Source organism: Gavia stellata, chromosome 5, assembly GCF_030936135.1.
Source record: "Gavia stellata isolate bGavSte3 chromosome 5, bGavSte3.hap2, whole genome shotgun sequence".
NCBI lineage: Eukaryota > Metazoa > Chordata > Aves > Gaviiformes > Gaviidae > Gavia > Gavia stellata.
Genome location: NC_082598.1, coordinates 47,349,001 through 47,365,122, shown reverse-complemented (window position 1 = coordinate 47,365,122; position 16,122 = coordinate 47,349,001). Strand labels below are relative to the sequence as shown.

Sequence of the window (16,122 nt, the reverse complement as noted above, 5' to 3'; positions counted from 1 at the left end):
TTTTTCCATTGCCATTTAGTTTAATTTTTTAAAAACTTTTATCTTGATTTTTAAAAGTATTATCATTTGCTGTCATTTAAAGTAATGATAATGACTGGTACAAAGCTGTCTCTTAAAACCATACTTACTAGCCACACAAAAAACAAGTAATTCAAAAGGCCGTGTCTGACATTTTGATTTTGTTGAACAAGGAGAAAACAAAGAAAAACAGAGATTGCTTATTTTAAGAATCCAATACTGATAAAAAGCCTACGAATCTGCTACTTTTATCTGTACTTCATTAGACATATAAATACTTACATGGCATTGAAGAATGTTTTAGCATGGAAAACTATCACAGCTGAAAGTATTGGTTTCTCTCTTCACTCCCTAGATATGAATTCTGATTAACATCAAGTGAGAGAGAAAATGGCACAGTATTCATGTCTCTCTCTGAAAAAGTAGACCTTCATTCACACTGATCATTATGGGCTAATAACATAAATACAAAGCCACTGACTTACCAGTATTGCTTTGTAACCAGCCAGCCTCAGGACATAGTTAATAAAGCATTAGAAGCTTGCCTACCAGAAGTTTAGCTCAATGACAATAAAGACCTACCCATTCGAACAACAATCACCACCAGCACACACGTCCTATATTTTGAGGAACAGCATCTCAAAAAGAGCTCTCAGTCAGCCATGCTGTAGAAGGACAAACCAAGCCAGTATATTGCTGTGTTTACAAAAACTAGATTGCAGTCTTTGCTGTTTACAGCTTCATGTCCTGGTTGTTATAGCGAAAAATCTTTCAACCCCCGCCTTTTCGATACCTTTACATGATGTAAAAATCAGGTGATACCTATCTAGCAGACTTATAAGATACTCATGCACAACAGTATGAAAAAAAAAAAAATTTAACCACATTCGGTAATCATCAAAGAGGAGTCACTATGCTGGAGCCCTTTTATTCAGCCTTCTACTACAGAAAGAAAAAATAACACAGAAAGACAGTTTCTATGCAGTGTGGTTTACTGCTAACATTTTTTTTTTCTATAGGTGGCTTTCAACATTGATTTCCTTTTCACATTTCTGTCTTTACCTCTCAACATACACCACTTCTCTGTGTTATAATACATCCAACATTGTTCAACTGTTCTGCAAACTGTAGATAAGACCATTTCTCCCTTAGCATAAAGGTAGAAGCATTTTTTTGGTTACAGTTCTTATCAAATTATTTTTGAATTCTTATCAACAGTACAGATTTCCATATGTGTCCATCAATATTTTACTGTAAATGGGGTAGAAGTCCTGTTGTTCTACATACAGCTTGGATTCCTTAGCTTAGAAAAGGCACTGAATGGAAGGGAACTAGAAGAGAAAATAACGGTTGAAATATGAAAGTATGATTAGCTTTTATCTTTCAAACACTACTTTCCATAAATAAACTTTATTACACTTCAACCATTATTAATTTCATTTTTTTCTGATAAGAAAGCAATTCACATGTAGTAAATGATTTTTACAGCTAGACAGGCACAACCACCATAGCAAACATGAATACAATTGCTGAATGTAATTTCACATTTTCTGGACATAATCAAAAGTCTGAAAAAGAAGTCTTCTTGCTAGATGTTTCCTTTTTCCAAGCTTTGAATTAATGACAATGGCTTGAACTTGCAAATGTGTATCATGTAGTTTTTTCCTAGTAACTTAATCCAATCACTTCTCAGCTTCAATGGAATTCCTCATACATGGAGAAAACTTTTTGGGTACCTTAGTGAACAACTCCTCAATGTAACATTGCATCTTTTACACCTATCCAAAGTACAGTCAGTGGGGAAGTTTAGGGATTAGAGCTAGTCAGCTAGTAACACACTATTTATAAGGAAGTATTCATACTTAAGGGAACAGTAAATTCAATAAATCGCTAGTACATAGAATAGCATGCATTATAATAAGCAGCAAGTTTAGAACTGCCTTTATATTAAGGATTTGACTAAAGCAGGGGTAGGAGTTAACTAAATGCAATCTATTACCACAATTATTAAGTACTTTACAAAATGTCTTTTAGGTTAGACTTCAAGCTTCAAAGCAATGAATATCCTGCAAAATGATGATGGAAAGGAGCGAATATAACTAAAAAACAGCTACTTGTAAGTAAAAACTAACACCATTCTACTGTAGCTGTCCCTGAAATCTTAAGTCAGTCAAGGGAATGCAGTAGAGGCAATACAAAAAAAACACCACAAAAACAAAACCATATATATATATATATATATATATATATATATATATATAAAGAAGGGTGCTGCAATTCATTTGTAAAAACATTCACTTAAAAAAAACCAAAAAAATATTCCAGAGTTGTCTTCTAAGATCCTGAAGACAGGTTGGGGTGACAGGGCTCAGAAATCAATAGCTACTCTATTCTGTACTCAGTAGCAACATCTGGGTGCACATGCACATTCCAAAACCAGATGGCGTGAACCAGCTGCAGCCACACAGATGAGACATTATCCCTCTGAGGAGCGTATCAGCCACATCCAAGCTGCATGTTGGGCTATGATCCACATGTTCAACAGCCCTTATTGCCTGGAATTAAATGAATGGAAGAACAGCTGACATGTAGAAGACCAGGGAAGACTCCTTTCTTCCCAAACCCAAGAAAATGAAAGTGGAATGTAAATATTTTTTGCCTAGCATTAGTTGATCTTCATATATACATAGAAGATTACTATTTAAACTATAAACTATTTCATTTCTTGAATATTTGGGGACCTGTTTAACATACTGCTAACCCACTTTTAATACAGTCTAAATAGTTTTAGCTCCAATATTTACCACTGCTTGCCCAAGACAACTCAAAACAAGAGGTTCTCGCTTTTTAAAAAAACTACAGAGAACATATTCTCATCTGAAATGCAAATACTGAACATAAAGATTACCAAGTACTTCCTGAAAGTGAAAAAATCTGAACAAGTCAATCTAGCCCAAGAATATACCTCAATAAAAAGAATTAGAACAAACAAACAAGCATCCACATACATAAAAATGTCAGAATAAACCACACACAAGTGCACTTAACTATAAACTTGAGTAATTAAAAGACCATCTATTAAGCAACTGCTGCTAGAAATAAATGTTGTGCTGTTAAAATTGTCCATAAGAAAACTAATCCTCCATTCTATGGTGAAATATTTTAAACTGTTTCAGATGAATCAGAACCATTAACAAGATTTGGGGTTTTTTTCAATAATGAGCAAGAGAGATCAGCATTATGCAAGGGCTTTGTTCCAACCCTGAAACACTATTCTTAATGATAATGTTGTAGATTCTCAAACTTAAACTCAGAGAAGCTACAGATCCTGTAAAACTAACAGACAATGTTAGATATACTACAGGTGCATTGTCGGTTTCTTTCCCTAATGCAAAGAACTAACCAGCTCCAAATTTTCATAATGTAATTACATTAAAAGCAGTAACAATATGGAAACATATCACAATTGTTTCATTAGTTGTTATCACCACACAGTACCTTCACACGTATCTTGACTAATGAGGCCAATCAGAGTTTTGTAAGATTCTCACTGATAAGGCAAGCACGTGTTTTAGAAAAATGTTTATTTTTCTACTTGACAACTATACAAAACCATCTTTTCCCCCACAAGCAGTAAGATAATTTTCCAAATCAGGTAGATATTTGAGTAACAGAGCTCTCTTTACTGGTACACTCACTTTACCAAGGTGTGGCACTCTTGAGGTGTTAGGTAAGATCGAAGATGATCTCAACGGTCTCTCTTGACATGAAAGTTAATGAGCTCAAAAACTCTCTGCCAGCCCTGTTTGCACTCAGCCTAGGACACCCGCTTCCTCACACGCATACTACTTCTTGAAGCTACTGAGAACAGATATAAAATAAAGATCTCCAATGAAGAAACCAAAAAGATGGCTGATCTCAACATCTTACACCAATCTTTACAAAGGATCTTATAAGAATAGGTAAAAGTTGCTGAAAGACTCTACTGGCAAAGACCCTTAGCAGTGATGATACTGTTCATCACAAATTCGATCTCCACTTCAGAAGAAATAACTACAAGTCTGCATTAGCACTAGAGGCAAGTACTTTGTGAATTCCTATACCAGCAAGTACTATGAGAAATACAGTGAGTGCTTAGCAGAAATTTTTAGAGTATTTCAAGTTCTAGATTCTAGTCTGACTATAGATACGCACTGCTCCCAGGGGCTGTGTATTTTTGAATGACACAAAGAAAAGAAAGCAGGTCCAACAAGAATCCTTAACCATTTTTTTAAAAGTAGCATTTAGGTAAGGTCATGTACAACAGTTTCATCTCCTTGTCTAGAAATCATGTTTGCTTTGGAGCCATTACTTGTTAGGTCTCAGTTACAGAGCTTTACTTCACTTTCAGGTCCACTATAGTTACACAAGCAACAGAAATGTTTGCAGGTATGAGTCTCCCTGTGTAACAACAGACACACTAAGTAGTAAGATACTAAAGCCATGAGATATAAAGATAGACCACCTTCCAAGACTGTATTTTTTAAAACAGAAATTGACAATAATATAAATACAAACCTTTTACAATCAACACTGTACAATGCAACATTGATTTGAATCACTTTCTGAAGGACTTCTTCAAATAATTTATCATCACACATATGCACTTCCCAGGTAACAACTATTATTTTTGCAGGCACAGTCTCAAGCATCTAAAAGATGAGTCAACAGCTCATTATTTAGTGCTGTACAAACAAATAGGTAGCTTCATCCATGTACAGTTAATTACAACTAGTTCCAAACTTGCGCTGAGTAAAGTTATTTTCATTCTGAATTGATCTGCATATTTCAGTGCATGAAGAATTATGAAAGGTAGTTGAAGTTGCATTGGCAATAGCAAAGCTGAGCAACCACATCTCACAAGAAGAAAAGCACCCCGTACTGGCTAATACCAATGACCCTTCCCCAAACTTGAGCAAATTGTCCTTGCATAAGCTTACATTTACATTGAAGCATATAAATAACCCTGAAGAATGTATTTTAACATGAAAAAGTATTAGTTATCCTCTTTTCCATCCCATTTTTTCAGTACTCTCTGACAAACGATGAAATGAGTCACAAGGGTCTTGTGAATTGACGCACCATAGTTATGATGTTCAGTGCTTCAGTTTGGTCCAACAGAAGTTTCTGTGACTAGCGCAGTTTAACTTGGATCACAGTTGCTGTTGTTCTGTGCAAACCTATTTATACGAACAGAGCAGAGAGCCAAAACGGTTGCTTTGTAATTAGTTCAGGCATGTTTGAATCCAGAAGGGAAACTCTTTTCGTTTATTTTCCCCGGGGAACGCTACAAAGTTCCACTACGGCTTTACAGGGTAACCGTGCGGATCAAGAAAGGCCCCTCATTCACCTTCAGAAAGATCAAATTATACTACTGAATTGTTCTCCTGTTTCTCAGCTTTACTCTGAATGCACTGAAATGTTTGAAAACACTGTTTCTGAGAATTTGTCATCTATAGTGTCAAAGGCATTCCTGGCAGAAAAAGAAAGTCTTGTTGAGGGCAAAATTCAGTCAAGATGACTGTAAAACCTAATCCACACCTTTGAATTTGGACTGAATATCCATCACTTAAACATCTTGTAAATGACCCAATTTGTTTACATGGCCCTGTAGCTTTTTATGACTTTTCCATAAAGAAGTTATTACATCCATTCCTTTTATTTTGTTTTAGAGCATTTGAATAAGCCCCAGAACCACAAGCAAGTGAAACAGACTTTCTGCAGATGGAAGTGGCTTCATATAACTCACCACTACCGGTGAAACAGTCAGAACAACACTTTCAGTTTGGAAATGCCATACCTTCACACACAGCAAAAGAATTTCCTGTGCCATATGTCTTTTTTAATGTTTAACTATTGTATAAAATGAGTGCTGGTTTCCTGTCAATCAGCAGAGGAACCTGGAGCCCCTAGGACTCGTGCCTCTTGATTGGTTTGAACAAGGCTGAAAGCAGTCAGATGGTTACACAGTGAAGTATGTGGCGGGGGGGGGATAATAAAAAAAAATAAAATCACTTTCTTAGATACTTTAGTTGCTATCATGCAATGGCTTATCCAATCAAGCTCCCCAGATAACAGTTTAATAAAAGAATGGACAACTGAATTTTGTGGAAGAGACTATAGCTAAAGATAAAAATTAAAACAAGCGATATTATGCATCATTTCACAAATCAGTACCTCTTCCAGCAAAGCCATTTTCCCCCTTCATGTGCTTTTAAACAAATGATGCTTAAAAAGTGGCACAGAGAGATTAACAGCTATGGATTGGCATGGAAGGTGTGTTAAGAGCATCTCCAAAACCATTTTTCCAGTGTAAGCTACTTTTCAAATATGACATTCCCTGGTATTTTACACCTGGACTTTTCCTTCACAGAAAATTACAACTTTGCTCATATGTGCCAAACTGAGTAATGGTTTAAAGTTGTAGAATATCAAAACTACAAAAAGGGCACCACTCACTCCTTTACCTTTTACTGCCTGAACCTAGTTGGGAGCCCATTTATCAGACTACAAGACCAATTCCCTAATTAATTGCAACATCTAACCTCCTGTCCCCCCACCTTCTTACATAATTTATTGCCAATTCATAATAAGAATATTACAGCAGAAGCAATGCAAAAAGGAATTAAATGGACAGAAAACACAAGCAGCATTGCTTCCTTTTTGCAAGACATTCTTTGCTTTTTCTGAGACAGACAGACTTAACATTTCAAGAAGAGCTGCATAAGGGCGATAAGAGAGTTTAAATCCAGCACTCAAAAGTTATCACCAGCTGTGCCAGACATTTGCTGAAAGCTTGGAAGACCTCCCTCGCTTTCCTTCAGTATCTTTCGTTTAGAACTGTAGTATCACAGGGAACTTAAAAGGATAGCTACCCAACTAACACCACTGTTCATCTAGAAAACAGAGTACTGAAAAATTCAAAACTGAAGTTTCTACTTCCAGCCACAGTGCTGGCAAGGTGCGTAATCAGACGAAAGCATCTGCCTCCCTGCCGCCGCCTGGTCCTTCACCTGGCCTTATTCAGAACCAGTGCATACCTTGCACTTCATGTAAAGAAATCAGTACAACGGTGATCAAACTGAGCCATAGCTGCATACTATTTTAATACAGTTAATAATCAGTTTTAACAAACTCAAGGAGAAATTTCAGTGTTTGGGCTTTCAGGGAGCAGATGAACAGAGGTGCTCTTCACCCTAGAAGAATCTCCTTAAAACATCTGTGTTTATAATGATACCTTGAATGAATTTACCATAACACACAAGATTAATGAATAATTTATAAGGATTAATTCACATAAAGGCACGTTGCCACTGAAAAACTCTCCCATTCTCACTACTATAAAAGGATGCCACTACGTGCTAAACAACCTTTGAACATTTTCTTATTTTGTGCGCTGTTTCTGCCTGTGTCTTGTTGGACTGCAGTACATGGGAGGTTAATTCATATTCTCTTTCCCCAGCCCCAAACACCTGCATATGAAAATGGAAGGAGGGGGAGAAAAAGCAGCAGTGACTAGCACTGTGAACATCTTCACTGCAGAGTTAACCTGCACAGTCTCAAATTAGCCCAGCTTGAACAGTAACAGCCACACAGGGAAATAATAATCCAGCGGCTCAAAGAAACTTAACTAAACAGTTGATGAGTTCTTTTAAGATGAGTCGCAGCCAGAGCTCACCTAATGGTCTAGTTGGCGAAGGTAAAAGCACATTGACACAAGCTGAGAGGTGGCACGCACTCACAGGACTTCAGAGGAATCCACAGCGACAAGAAGTCAAGCAGCCTACAAGCCCAGTGCAAACGTACGGTCATGCCTATGCAAGGTGAATGTCAGAATCCAAAATTGTGGGTATGCTCAACAAAGATGGAGTATTTGGACTAGAACTAATTGAACTCAGAAGAAAGCCCTTGCTAACCCTAACGCAGAAGGCCTGCAGGAGATCAAGGAATTAGTTGGGCTCTCTCCTTTCGTTTACCTTAATTTTTTAATAGTTCTTTTACTCTCTCTGTAGACGACTTTCTCCATGAGGGTCTAGAGTCTTGCCTTGTCTCACCCAGGCAACTAACTTCTGTAGAAACTGATTAGGTTATGAAAACGTGTAGAGGTGCTATTGTACCCATGCTTTGAAATATGAGGTATCTTCACATAAAAGAAAACTGCTTAGTGTGCTGTAGGATCATGAAATTAAGCACAAATAACCCAGTGTAACACTGGGGATATGTTTATAAAATCTCAGCAGAAGGATGTCGAGAAGAGAAGCTAGAAGACAGATGAACCCCAAGGCTAGGATGTCTACGGATGGAGCCATGAATAAATTTTCCTGGCATTGCCACCATAAAATAACATCCTACAATTTAACGAAGCCTCTAGATAACAAAAATTTATGTTTTAGCTTCACAGTAGCACATTATGAATTTTCACTCACCTACTTGAATAAAAGTATTTCACATTCAAACACAAGCTGCAAAAGTTTTCCCCAAAAGGGAATGGCAGGACTGAGTAAGTTTTAATGTACAACTAATTTCTCCGAAACTCCGAAACAACTAAGCATTCATACAAATACCTAAATGCTACTACAATAACTGCATTTCTACATGTTAGCTCTATTCATTTTCTGTTGTGTAACTTTTTCTAAGTCCCACAGTGTTCCGCTAAAAGACTACTTACATACAGTCCAATTCCTAAGATGCTTACACACCAGAAGTGTATTTTGCATGGCACGAACTTTGTGACTAAAAAGCAAAGGCATGGCCCTCTGGTAAAGCTAAGAGCTGTCTATAAAGCAATTGAAGAGGCTCATTTCCAGCTAAGGGAAGTGGGCTTGCACAGCATGTCCTCTTTCTAGTAATCAGTAACTGCCCGACACAGCAAAAACTAAAAGCAGCAACTACCCAACAGCAATAAAAAAACCCCAAAACCACTCTGCTGTAATGCACAACCACTGCTGTAGGTTGCAAACCAGTACTTTGCTATTACATGTTGACTATGTACTAATTAGATTCAAAAGGTTTGGATAAAGTTATAAGGTATAGAAGACATTATGTTTATGTGAACACAAAGTTCAACATAAACCCTTTGGTAGTATATCTGCCAGTGTCTCAAGGTAAGCCCTGTGCTTCTTTGCCATTATAAAACTCTGTATCTAGCTGAAAAACAGACTAAAAACCCCCAAACAACATGACATAAAGCTTTGAAGTCTGATCTGCAAACCTAATAAGAACTAGTTACTGCAAAAATAAGATTTTACACGTTTCTCCCTTAAATTCCATTCAAGATATTCAACAAAGATACAGGAAGGCTGGAATGCCTACATATTTGGGACAAATAGCAAATAGTTTGTACTTTTAAAAAACGTACTTTTACCTAACAGAAGCAACTGAGAGAAGCAGCAGGACTAAGGAGAAGTTCCAAGCAGCACTCTGCTGAATAGCAGACAATATGCCAGAAGTCAACGACAAAGGCAAAAAACAGTTTTTAAAACTTTCTGCCACCGCAATTTATTGCAGTGTTGAAGAACTTCTCTGCTTTGCCACAATCTTTTGCTTAAAGTCAAAAGAGGATGTGGTGCAATTCTTCACTTTCCAGGAAAAGGGCTTTAAAACATTTCAAAACAAGACTTGGACTAAACAGAAATAGATTAAATATAAGAAAAATTGCATCACTATCAAAGTTTCCCTTTAGAAGACACGTGCTCATATTTTCTAGTTCCTTATCTTCTCAAAAAGAAGAAACTTCTGCTACCCAGCAGTAGTCAACAGACTGTACTGGCACTCATCAATTCAACAAGAGTCAGCAGAGGTGGCACTGATTCCCACTGCTTTGAAGTATGTGGGTTTATAAGAGATAATTTTGCAGTCAAATGACTGCATTCAAGCAAAAGCACTGACATTCCCCTCTGCAAGGATTCAATGCGCTGCATCACTTGCACATCCACACTTTCTTTCAGGCGTTCAGCCTGAGTTAAATGAACTTAATCAGAAACTCTGCTCTGTGATGCTGTCCCAGTCCCTGCATAAGCTGGAAGCTCCCTTTAGAGATACATGAACCAGGGAATCCTATAGGTGGTTCTGCGAGGCCATGGGCACGCCAAGGGGAGGAGAGACGGTCCCCCTGTCACTTCAGCTACTCACTCAGTTCCAGCTGCATCCACCAACTTTTCCCAAGGATGGTCTGAGATACACGAGTCTCAAACTCCAGCTCAAGGGCTCCACTTTGTTCGGGTTTTTTAAGAGACATAAATCTTGCCTGTTTCAGAAGATTTAAGAAATACATTATGAAGTGATCAGTCAGTGAAACTTATTATTAAGAGTTTCTATTCATGTGGGAAAAAAAACTTAAGAAATTAAGATCTATCAAAAGACAGATAATCACCACTACATTATCTGTGCTGCAGAATTGACAGAAACCCAATAAATGCTTTGGTTTTATAAGATTTACTTCAGCAACTCTATCTACTGCTGTTCATTCACACTTGAGACTGACTTCAGGAAAACTTAACATTTCTAACTAGTTGGTCCTGGTGAGTTGCTAACTGACCTCAATTTCTTGGTCTTCTGAAGTCATCCATTACTACATTTTAAAAGTACATGCCACATAAGCTCTACGCTTCATTGCTTATGGCACCCGATAGTAGCTTTTGCATTATTTTCTATAAAGACATCCTCATACTTCTTACAGAAATCGTAACAGCTGATAGTTCAGCAAAATTACTTTAAACATTTACCACATCTTGTCCTAAGACAGCCAACAAAACAGAACTTAGGTTCTCCTGCCATCTCATGCTGTAATCAAATCAAATCTAGATTAAACTAATAATATCACATAAGCAGGTGCACTGAGACCACCTGAGTTAAGTCATTAGAATTAAGTTATTCACATTAGTGAATCCATCAATGTCCTCAGACATTGTTGAAACTATAGAAACAGGATGAAGATACTACATAAAAATAGCATTCAAAAGTAGATGGAAAAGTAGCAAGAACTATAATAGAAAGAAGAAATAAGTAAACTATCCAAGTAATCAAATTCAATATACAAGAGATTGAGTTTTGTTCCTCAAAAGAAACTGAGTGATCGATTTTTCTTGACTCTTTACTTCAATGTGGAAAAATGGTAATCAATACATCAGACAGCCATAAGAGAACTGACAAAGCCACCTAAGTATGAAAAACCCTTCAAAGCATAATCTGCTTTTCAACAGGACAAATAGTGGAAATGAAATCCATCAGATAAATGGGACCCATCACTACACACACCATTTACTGCTACTTCAGTTTCCAGAAAATTGTTGCATAAACTTCTTTGATCCTCCAGATGAACATTTACTCTATTGAATTACAAATAAAAACATTAAAGATAAATATGAATTTTTCAAGGAAATCACATAAAACCCCTCACTGTCAAGCAGAGTTTATAAGTAAAACCTGTTCTTAAAGAAAATCTGACTATAACAGAGGGCCAATAAAAACAAGCAGGTAGTTTTAAGTGGTTTCAAATGGAGCTACACTGGCCCCACAACAACTATCACACTGAATTCCTAGAAGGTAGCAGCAAAATACTGTGTTCTAAGAATAGCTAATTTACAATTACAAAGAAATATTTACACTAGGAAATCACGACCTACAATGACACTCACTATGCAACAGAAACAAGAGAACTCCTTATGTCTGCATTTAGTAAATAAATTGTAATTTTAAGAGTTAACAATCATTTAGCTAATAAATAAACAAATAAAAACCAATTATGAAAAAAATCCTTAAGCACATGCTTACCCTTTGTAACACAAGTAGGCCCACTGATTTAATAACTGGTCGTAGACATCTTCAGTATCACCTTGAAGCAATAGCTGCAGCACCCATGTGTACTTCTGAGTAACACTGTAATCCATTCTACTGCAAAACTTCTTGGCCATTTAACAGTTTTACAAGTAAAGGACAGAATTTTTATTTGTAGACTGCATGAGTGAAAAAATGTCCCTCTCTCCTGACCGAAGATTATTTGGCATGCAAACAGCAATATCTCATTCTCATACTCCAGGGAGTTTTAACCTGCCTCTAGCTAAAAGCTATACAATCTTTAGATTGCAGCAGAGTGTAAAAATTATTCTAATTAAATCAAGTAAGAACTGGTTTGACCAGTGTTACTGATCCCCCAAATAATTACAATCAGTTAAGAAAAGTCTGGGGTTGGCACTTAGCTCTACCTAAACTTGTGCTAATTTTTAAAGTAAGTTTTGCAACTGAACAACTAGGAAGCAAACTTCAAGTAAGCTACAAGAAGAACCTGGACCGTTTTAAGTGTAAACTACCACAGAATAGTGTTTCAGGGCACTTTAAAAAAAAAAATTATCCTGGCTTTGCATTTGTTCTAAGATGTAGTGACTGTATCTTAGAGAATGCCAAATTGCATTGCAAACCAGTTGAAGCCTGACCTAAGGCAGCTGCATTTCTGATATATGTGAACAGAATCTAGTTTGCGTTGTCACGTATGCTTATACCTATTTATATCAGTTTTGCTTCTAGGCCGTATGATCTACCTTTTACACTTTACTGTTGCGCTCCCATTGTTGGACCCCGGTGGGCCCTTCAGAGCCCAGCTGCGTTATCCTGTAACAAAGCTCTTAGGGCAGATGGACAGTGTAGCAGGTTTCTTTCCAGTCCTGACAAAGTTAAAGCAAAGCAATGGTAACTCTCTGTGTGTTGATAAGCTTCACACGTACATCATGCAAATTTAACAGAAGGCAGCATAACAGCATGAGACTTTAGTATACTAGTGCCAAGTCCATTTCATCACAAACTGGTGCCCTAAAGCCTCTAAATGCCAGGTAAGCTGGGAAGGGGTAGAAAGTGAGTGATTTCTTTTCTCACACAGGGCAGATAATTTCCTGTACTGTGCACAAAGTCTGATTGGTTTCCTGTCAGAATAGCTGGGTCTCTGAGTCTTTTGATCACTTTCCTCTGGCCCTTCACAGTTGCTCTGATTAGAGAATGATCCCCATGCTACTCTTTGATCAGCAGCTCCGGCAGTCCACAGGTGCCATATATCATCACACTAGCAGGCCACAGCAGTATTAATCTCCCCCTGCTAAATTTGCTAGTGCACTGCATATTCTACCCATTCACAGAGCACTTGTGGAGGTCTCTGAAACTTTGCTTTCTATTAAAAGATATGACGTAGAATACTTTTATCTGGGGAGTCCCAAGTTCAAAGTTGAAACAATTGAATTAGCCTTGAATCTGCAATCTGCCTTTCTGCTTTATTTCGTTACAGTTCAGAGAGTTTTGAGAGCTCCCAGCTTGGGCTTTTGTGTTGGTTTGTGCTCAGGGAGAAAGCTCATTCTAGCTGACATGCAAAGTACTAAGTTTTTGACACCCCCTGTACATTAAGCACCAGGGGTTCCATGAATGTATGCTAACAGCCTTAATTTTAGATAGTCTACACTAAGTGTGGTTTCATGCTATATATAACATTTCAGTTTGTAAAATATTCTTTAAAATGACTTCATAATAGCAGATCAAGAGGAAAGGCGCTTAAAAATCTGAATAATGTAAATCATATGGAGTTCAGAGGCTAAGCAAATTACACACCCCGAAGCTGCCCTTGCTGTATGAAAGGAGTCTTTCTCCAGCTCTGCGCAGCCCCAGCCCAAGGGAACTTGCATTTGAGAGTTTTCTAAACATTTCAGGTACACTTGAAAGTTAAAAGTAATTCTCATTTCCTATGCAGGATTAGCTCGTTTCCAGCCTGTACAAAATACCACTCATTCACGCACAGACACAAAAACCGACCTCCCCCCCCCCACCCCACCCCGAGAACTAAGCATTTAGGGTACAAAGGTGCGCGACTCGTTGCCCTTTTTTTTTTTTTGGGGGGGGGGGGGAAGGGAGAGTGGTGGGGGAAACATTTTGCACCTCCGGCCGCGGAGGAGGGAGCCTCCGAGCCAGCGCTGGGCTCCCGCCCGCCCGCCTCGCCGCTGCCCTTTTACCCACAGCGCTCCCCTGAAGGCGGCGGGCAAAGACCCAGCTCCGAGCCCCGCTCATCCCGGCCCGGCCACGGAGCTCCCCCCCAGCCGCGGCCGCCACCCCGCGCGGGGCCGCGCTCCCTCCGCGGCGCGGAGCAGCCCCGCAGGCGAGAGAGCTCCGCGCCGGCCGGGCGCCCGCCCCGGCCTGCGCGGCGGCGGAGCTGCTGCTCCTTACCGTTCTGCTCCTTGGCGCCGGAGAAGGCGAACTTGCTGCTGAGGTCGGACTCGGCGGCGGCCCCCTGCCTCCGGCCGGCCAGGGCAGATGTCAGCAGGAGCAGCCCGAGGAGGAGCATTGGGCCGGCGGGGCGAGGGGCTCCGGCACAGCAGGCACTGGCGGCGCGGCACCGAGGCCCGGGCGTCTCTCAGCAGCGCCCGGCGCGGGCTGCGCCGCTGGGGAGAAGGCAGCACTGAGCCTGCTCTGGCAGCAGAGAATTGCAGGGTAGTTTCCACATAATCCCATCCAAAACTTTTTCCTAGAGCCCTTTTCTGTGTCTCCAGGTTTTGTTTTTCTTTGGCTTTTTTTTTTTTCCTTCTCTTTAAAAAAAAAAAAAAAAAAGGATCAAAGCAAAACCTGGACCCAGACCAGCTTCCCAAGGACTAAACAATCCGGGGCCGTGCCGGGTGGGGGCCGGAGGAGCCGGGGCCGGTGAGGGCGCGGGGCAGGCAGAGGGGCCGGGAGAGGCGGGGGCGAGCGGGGCTGCTGCTGCCGCGGAGGAGCGCGCACCTGTCAGCCGGCAACCGGCGGCGGGGCGGGGGAGGGCGGAGGGGGGGCGGGCCGGCGGGGCGGGCAGGAGGCAGGCGGGTGGGCCGGCCGGCCGGCCGCGCTCCCACAGAGCTACCTCCCTCGCCCTCAACTCAGTGGCCGCGCTGCAAACGCGGGCCGCGCTTCTCGGCTCCCGCCCGTCCGCCGTCTCCTCACGGCGAGGGCGGCACCTGGCGCGGCCGTTCACGCCCCGGGAAGTTGGCGGTTGGGAAGACGGAGGCGAGCGGGGCGGCCTCCGCCGCTGCCCCCTCTTTCACGGCCAAATGGCGGCGCAACAGGTGCTGGGGCGGCGGTACGCGGGTCCCCGCTGCCCCCCTCTGGGGGACCTCTCGGCGGAGGGCGGAGGGGGCCCGCGTAGCGCCGCCCCAGCCCCCGGCTGCCTCACGAAGGGGGTTCCCCTCCCTCCCCGGTGAGGGACCGAGGCCACCGTGGTCCGGGGCCAGTTTCTGGGTTTGGCAGTTAGGGTGAGGCGTTGTGCTGACTTACCAGTATTTGTTTACCGGGTTCTTTCCACGGTAATTGGGTTCGTGCTTGAGAATTCGGTGCTCAGTTAAACATTTCATCTGCAGCCATGTCATTGGGAAGTAAAACACGGAGAGGACGTTTTAAAAAGACTCTGGATGCAGATTATTTTTCTTTTGACAGAACTTGCTGGTTTGGCTACCCTGAAGTGAGATCTCTAGCACTTACATAAACGGATGGAAACAGGTTCAGCTTTTTACAACTATCCCTCTCTTGCTGAAATGCTATGCAGTACTCAGTGAGGTGGTATCCCTGAAGCAGACAGGGTTGGGGTTTTTTTTGCTGTTTCACCAGAAATTAGAACTGAATTTATGGCAAGGAGTATCCCCCCATTAACGCTGGTGAGGACTAAAAGGACTGATGATATTGAGCACCCACTAGGATGATGCTCTGTTCAAGCTTCCCTGCTAGAGCTGGCATTTCTAGGTTGCTTGGAAGAGGGTTTGAACCATGACTACATGATGGGTCTGGGTAACAAGACTGAATGCTAACTAGATACCAGAAGGGCAAGAGAAGCAGTAGGAAGGACAAAATCTCGACTGAGAAGTTTTGGGAGAGTTTTTAAATGATGACTTCAGCCCCCATACCTCTGAGGTGTTTTTGGGGACGGATGGGAAGACCTGTAAATGGACCACAGTCTCACTCTCTGTGCAAGATACACAAGAGAGAAACTGAGTCTGCACAACTGGAGTCTTGAGCACATGCTATATAAATTTCTTATCCTTTGACCCAGCTCTTTCCATTATATAACTGAGCTGT

The 16,122-nt window shown here is 40.8% G+C and overlaps 1 protein-coding gene across 1 annotated transcript in view; it reads right to left on the bottom strand.

Annotated features, from left to right (window-relative positions):
* The window catches only part of PDGFC (platelet derived growth factor C), a 137,635-nt gene extending 123,264 nt beyond the window's left edge, over positions 1 to 14,371 (bottom strand). Inside the window, exon 1 of the mRNA XM_059817821.1 lies at positions 14,254 to 14,371. Within this exon, the coding sequence (XP_059673804.1) occupies positions 14,254 to 14,371 (118 nt within the window). The remainder of the gene's footprint in view (positions 1 to 14,253) is intronic.
* Between the last annotated feature and the right edge of the window lie 1,751 nt (positions 14,372 to 16,122).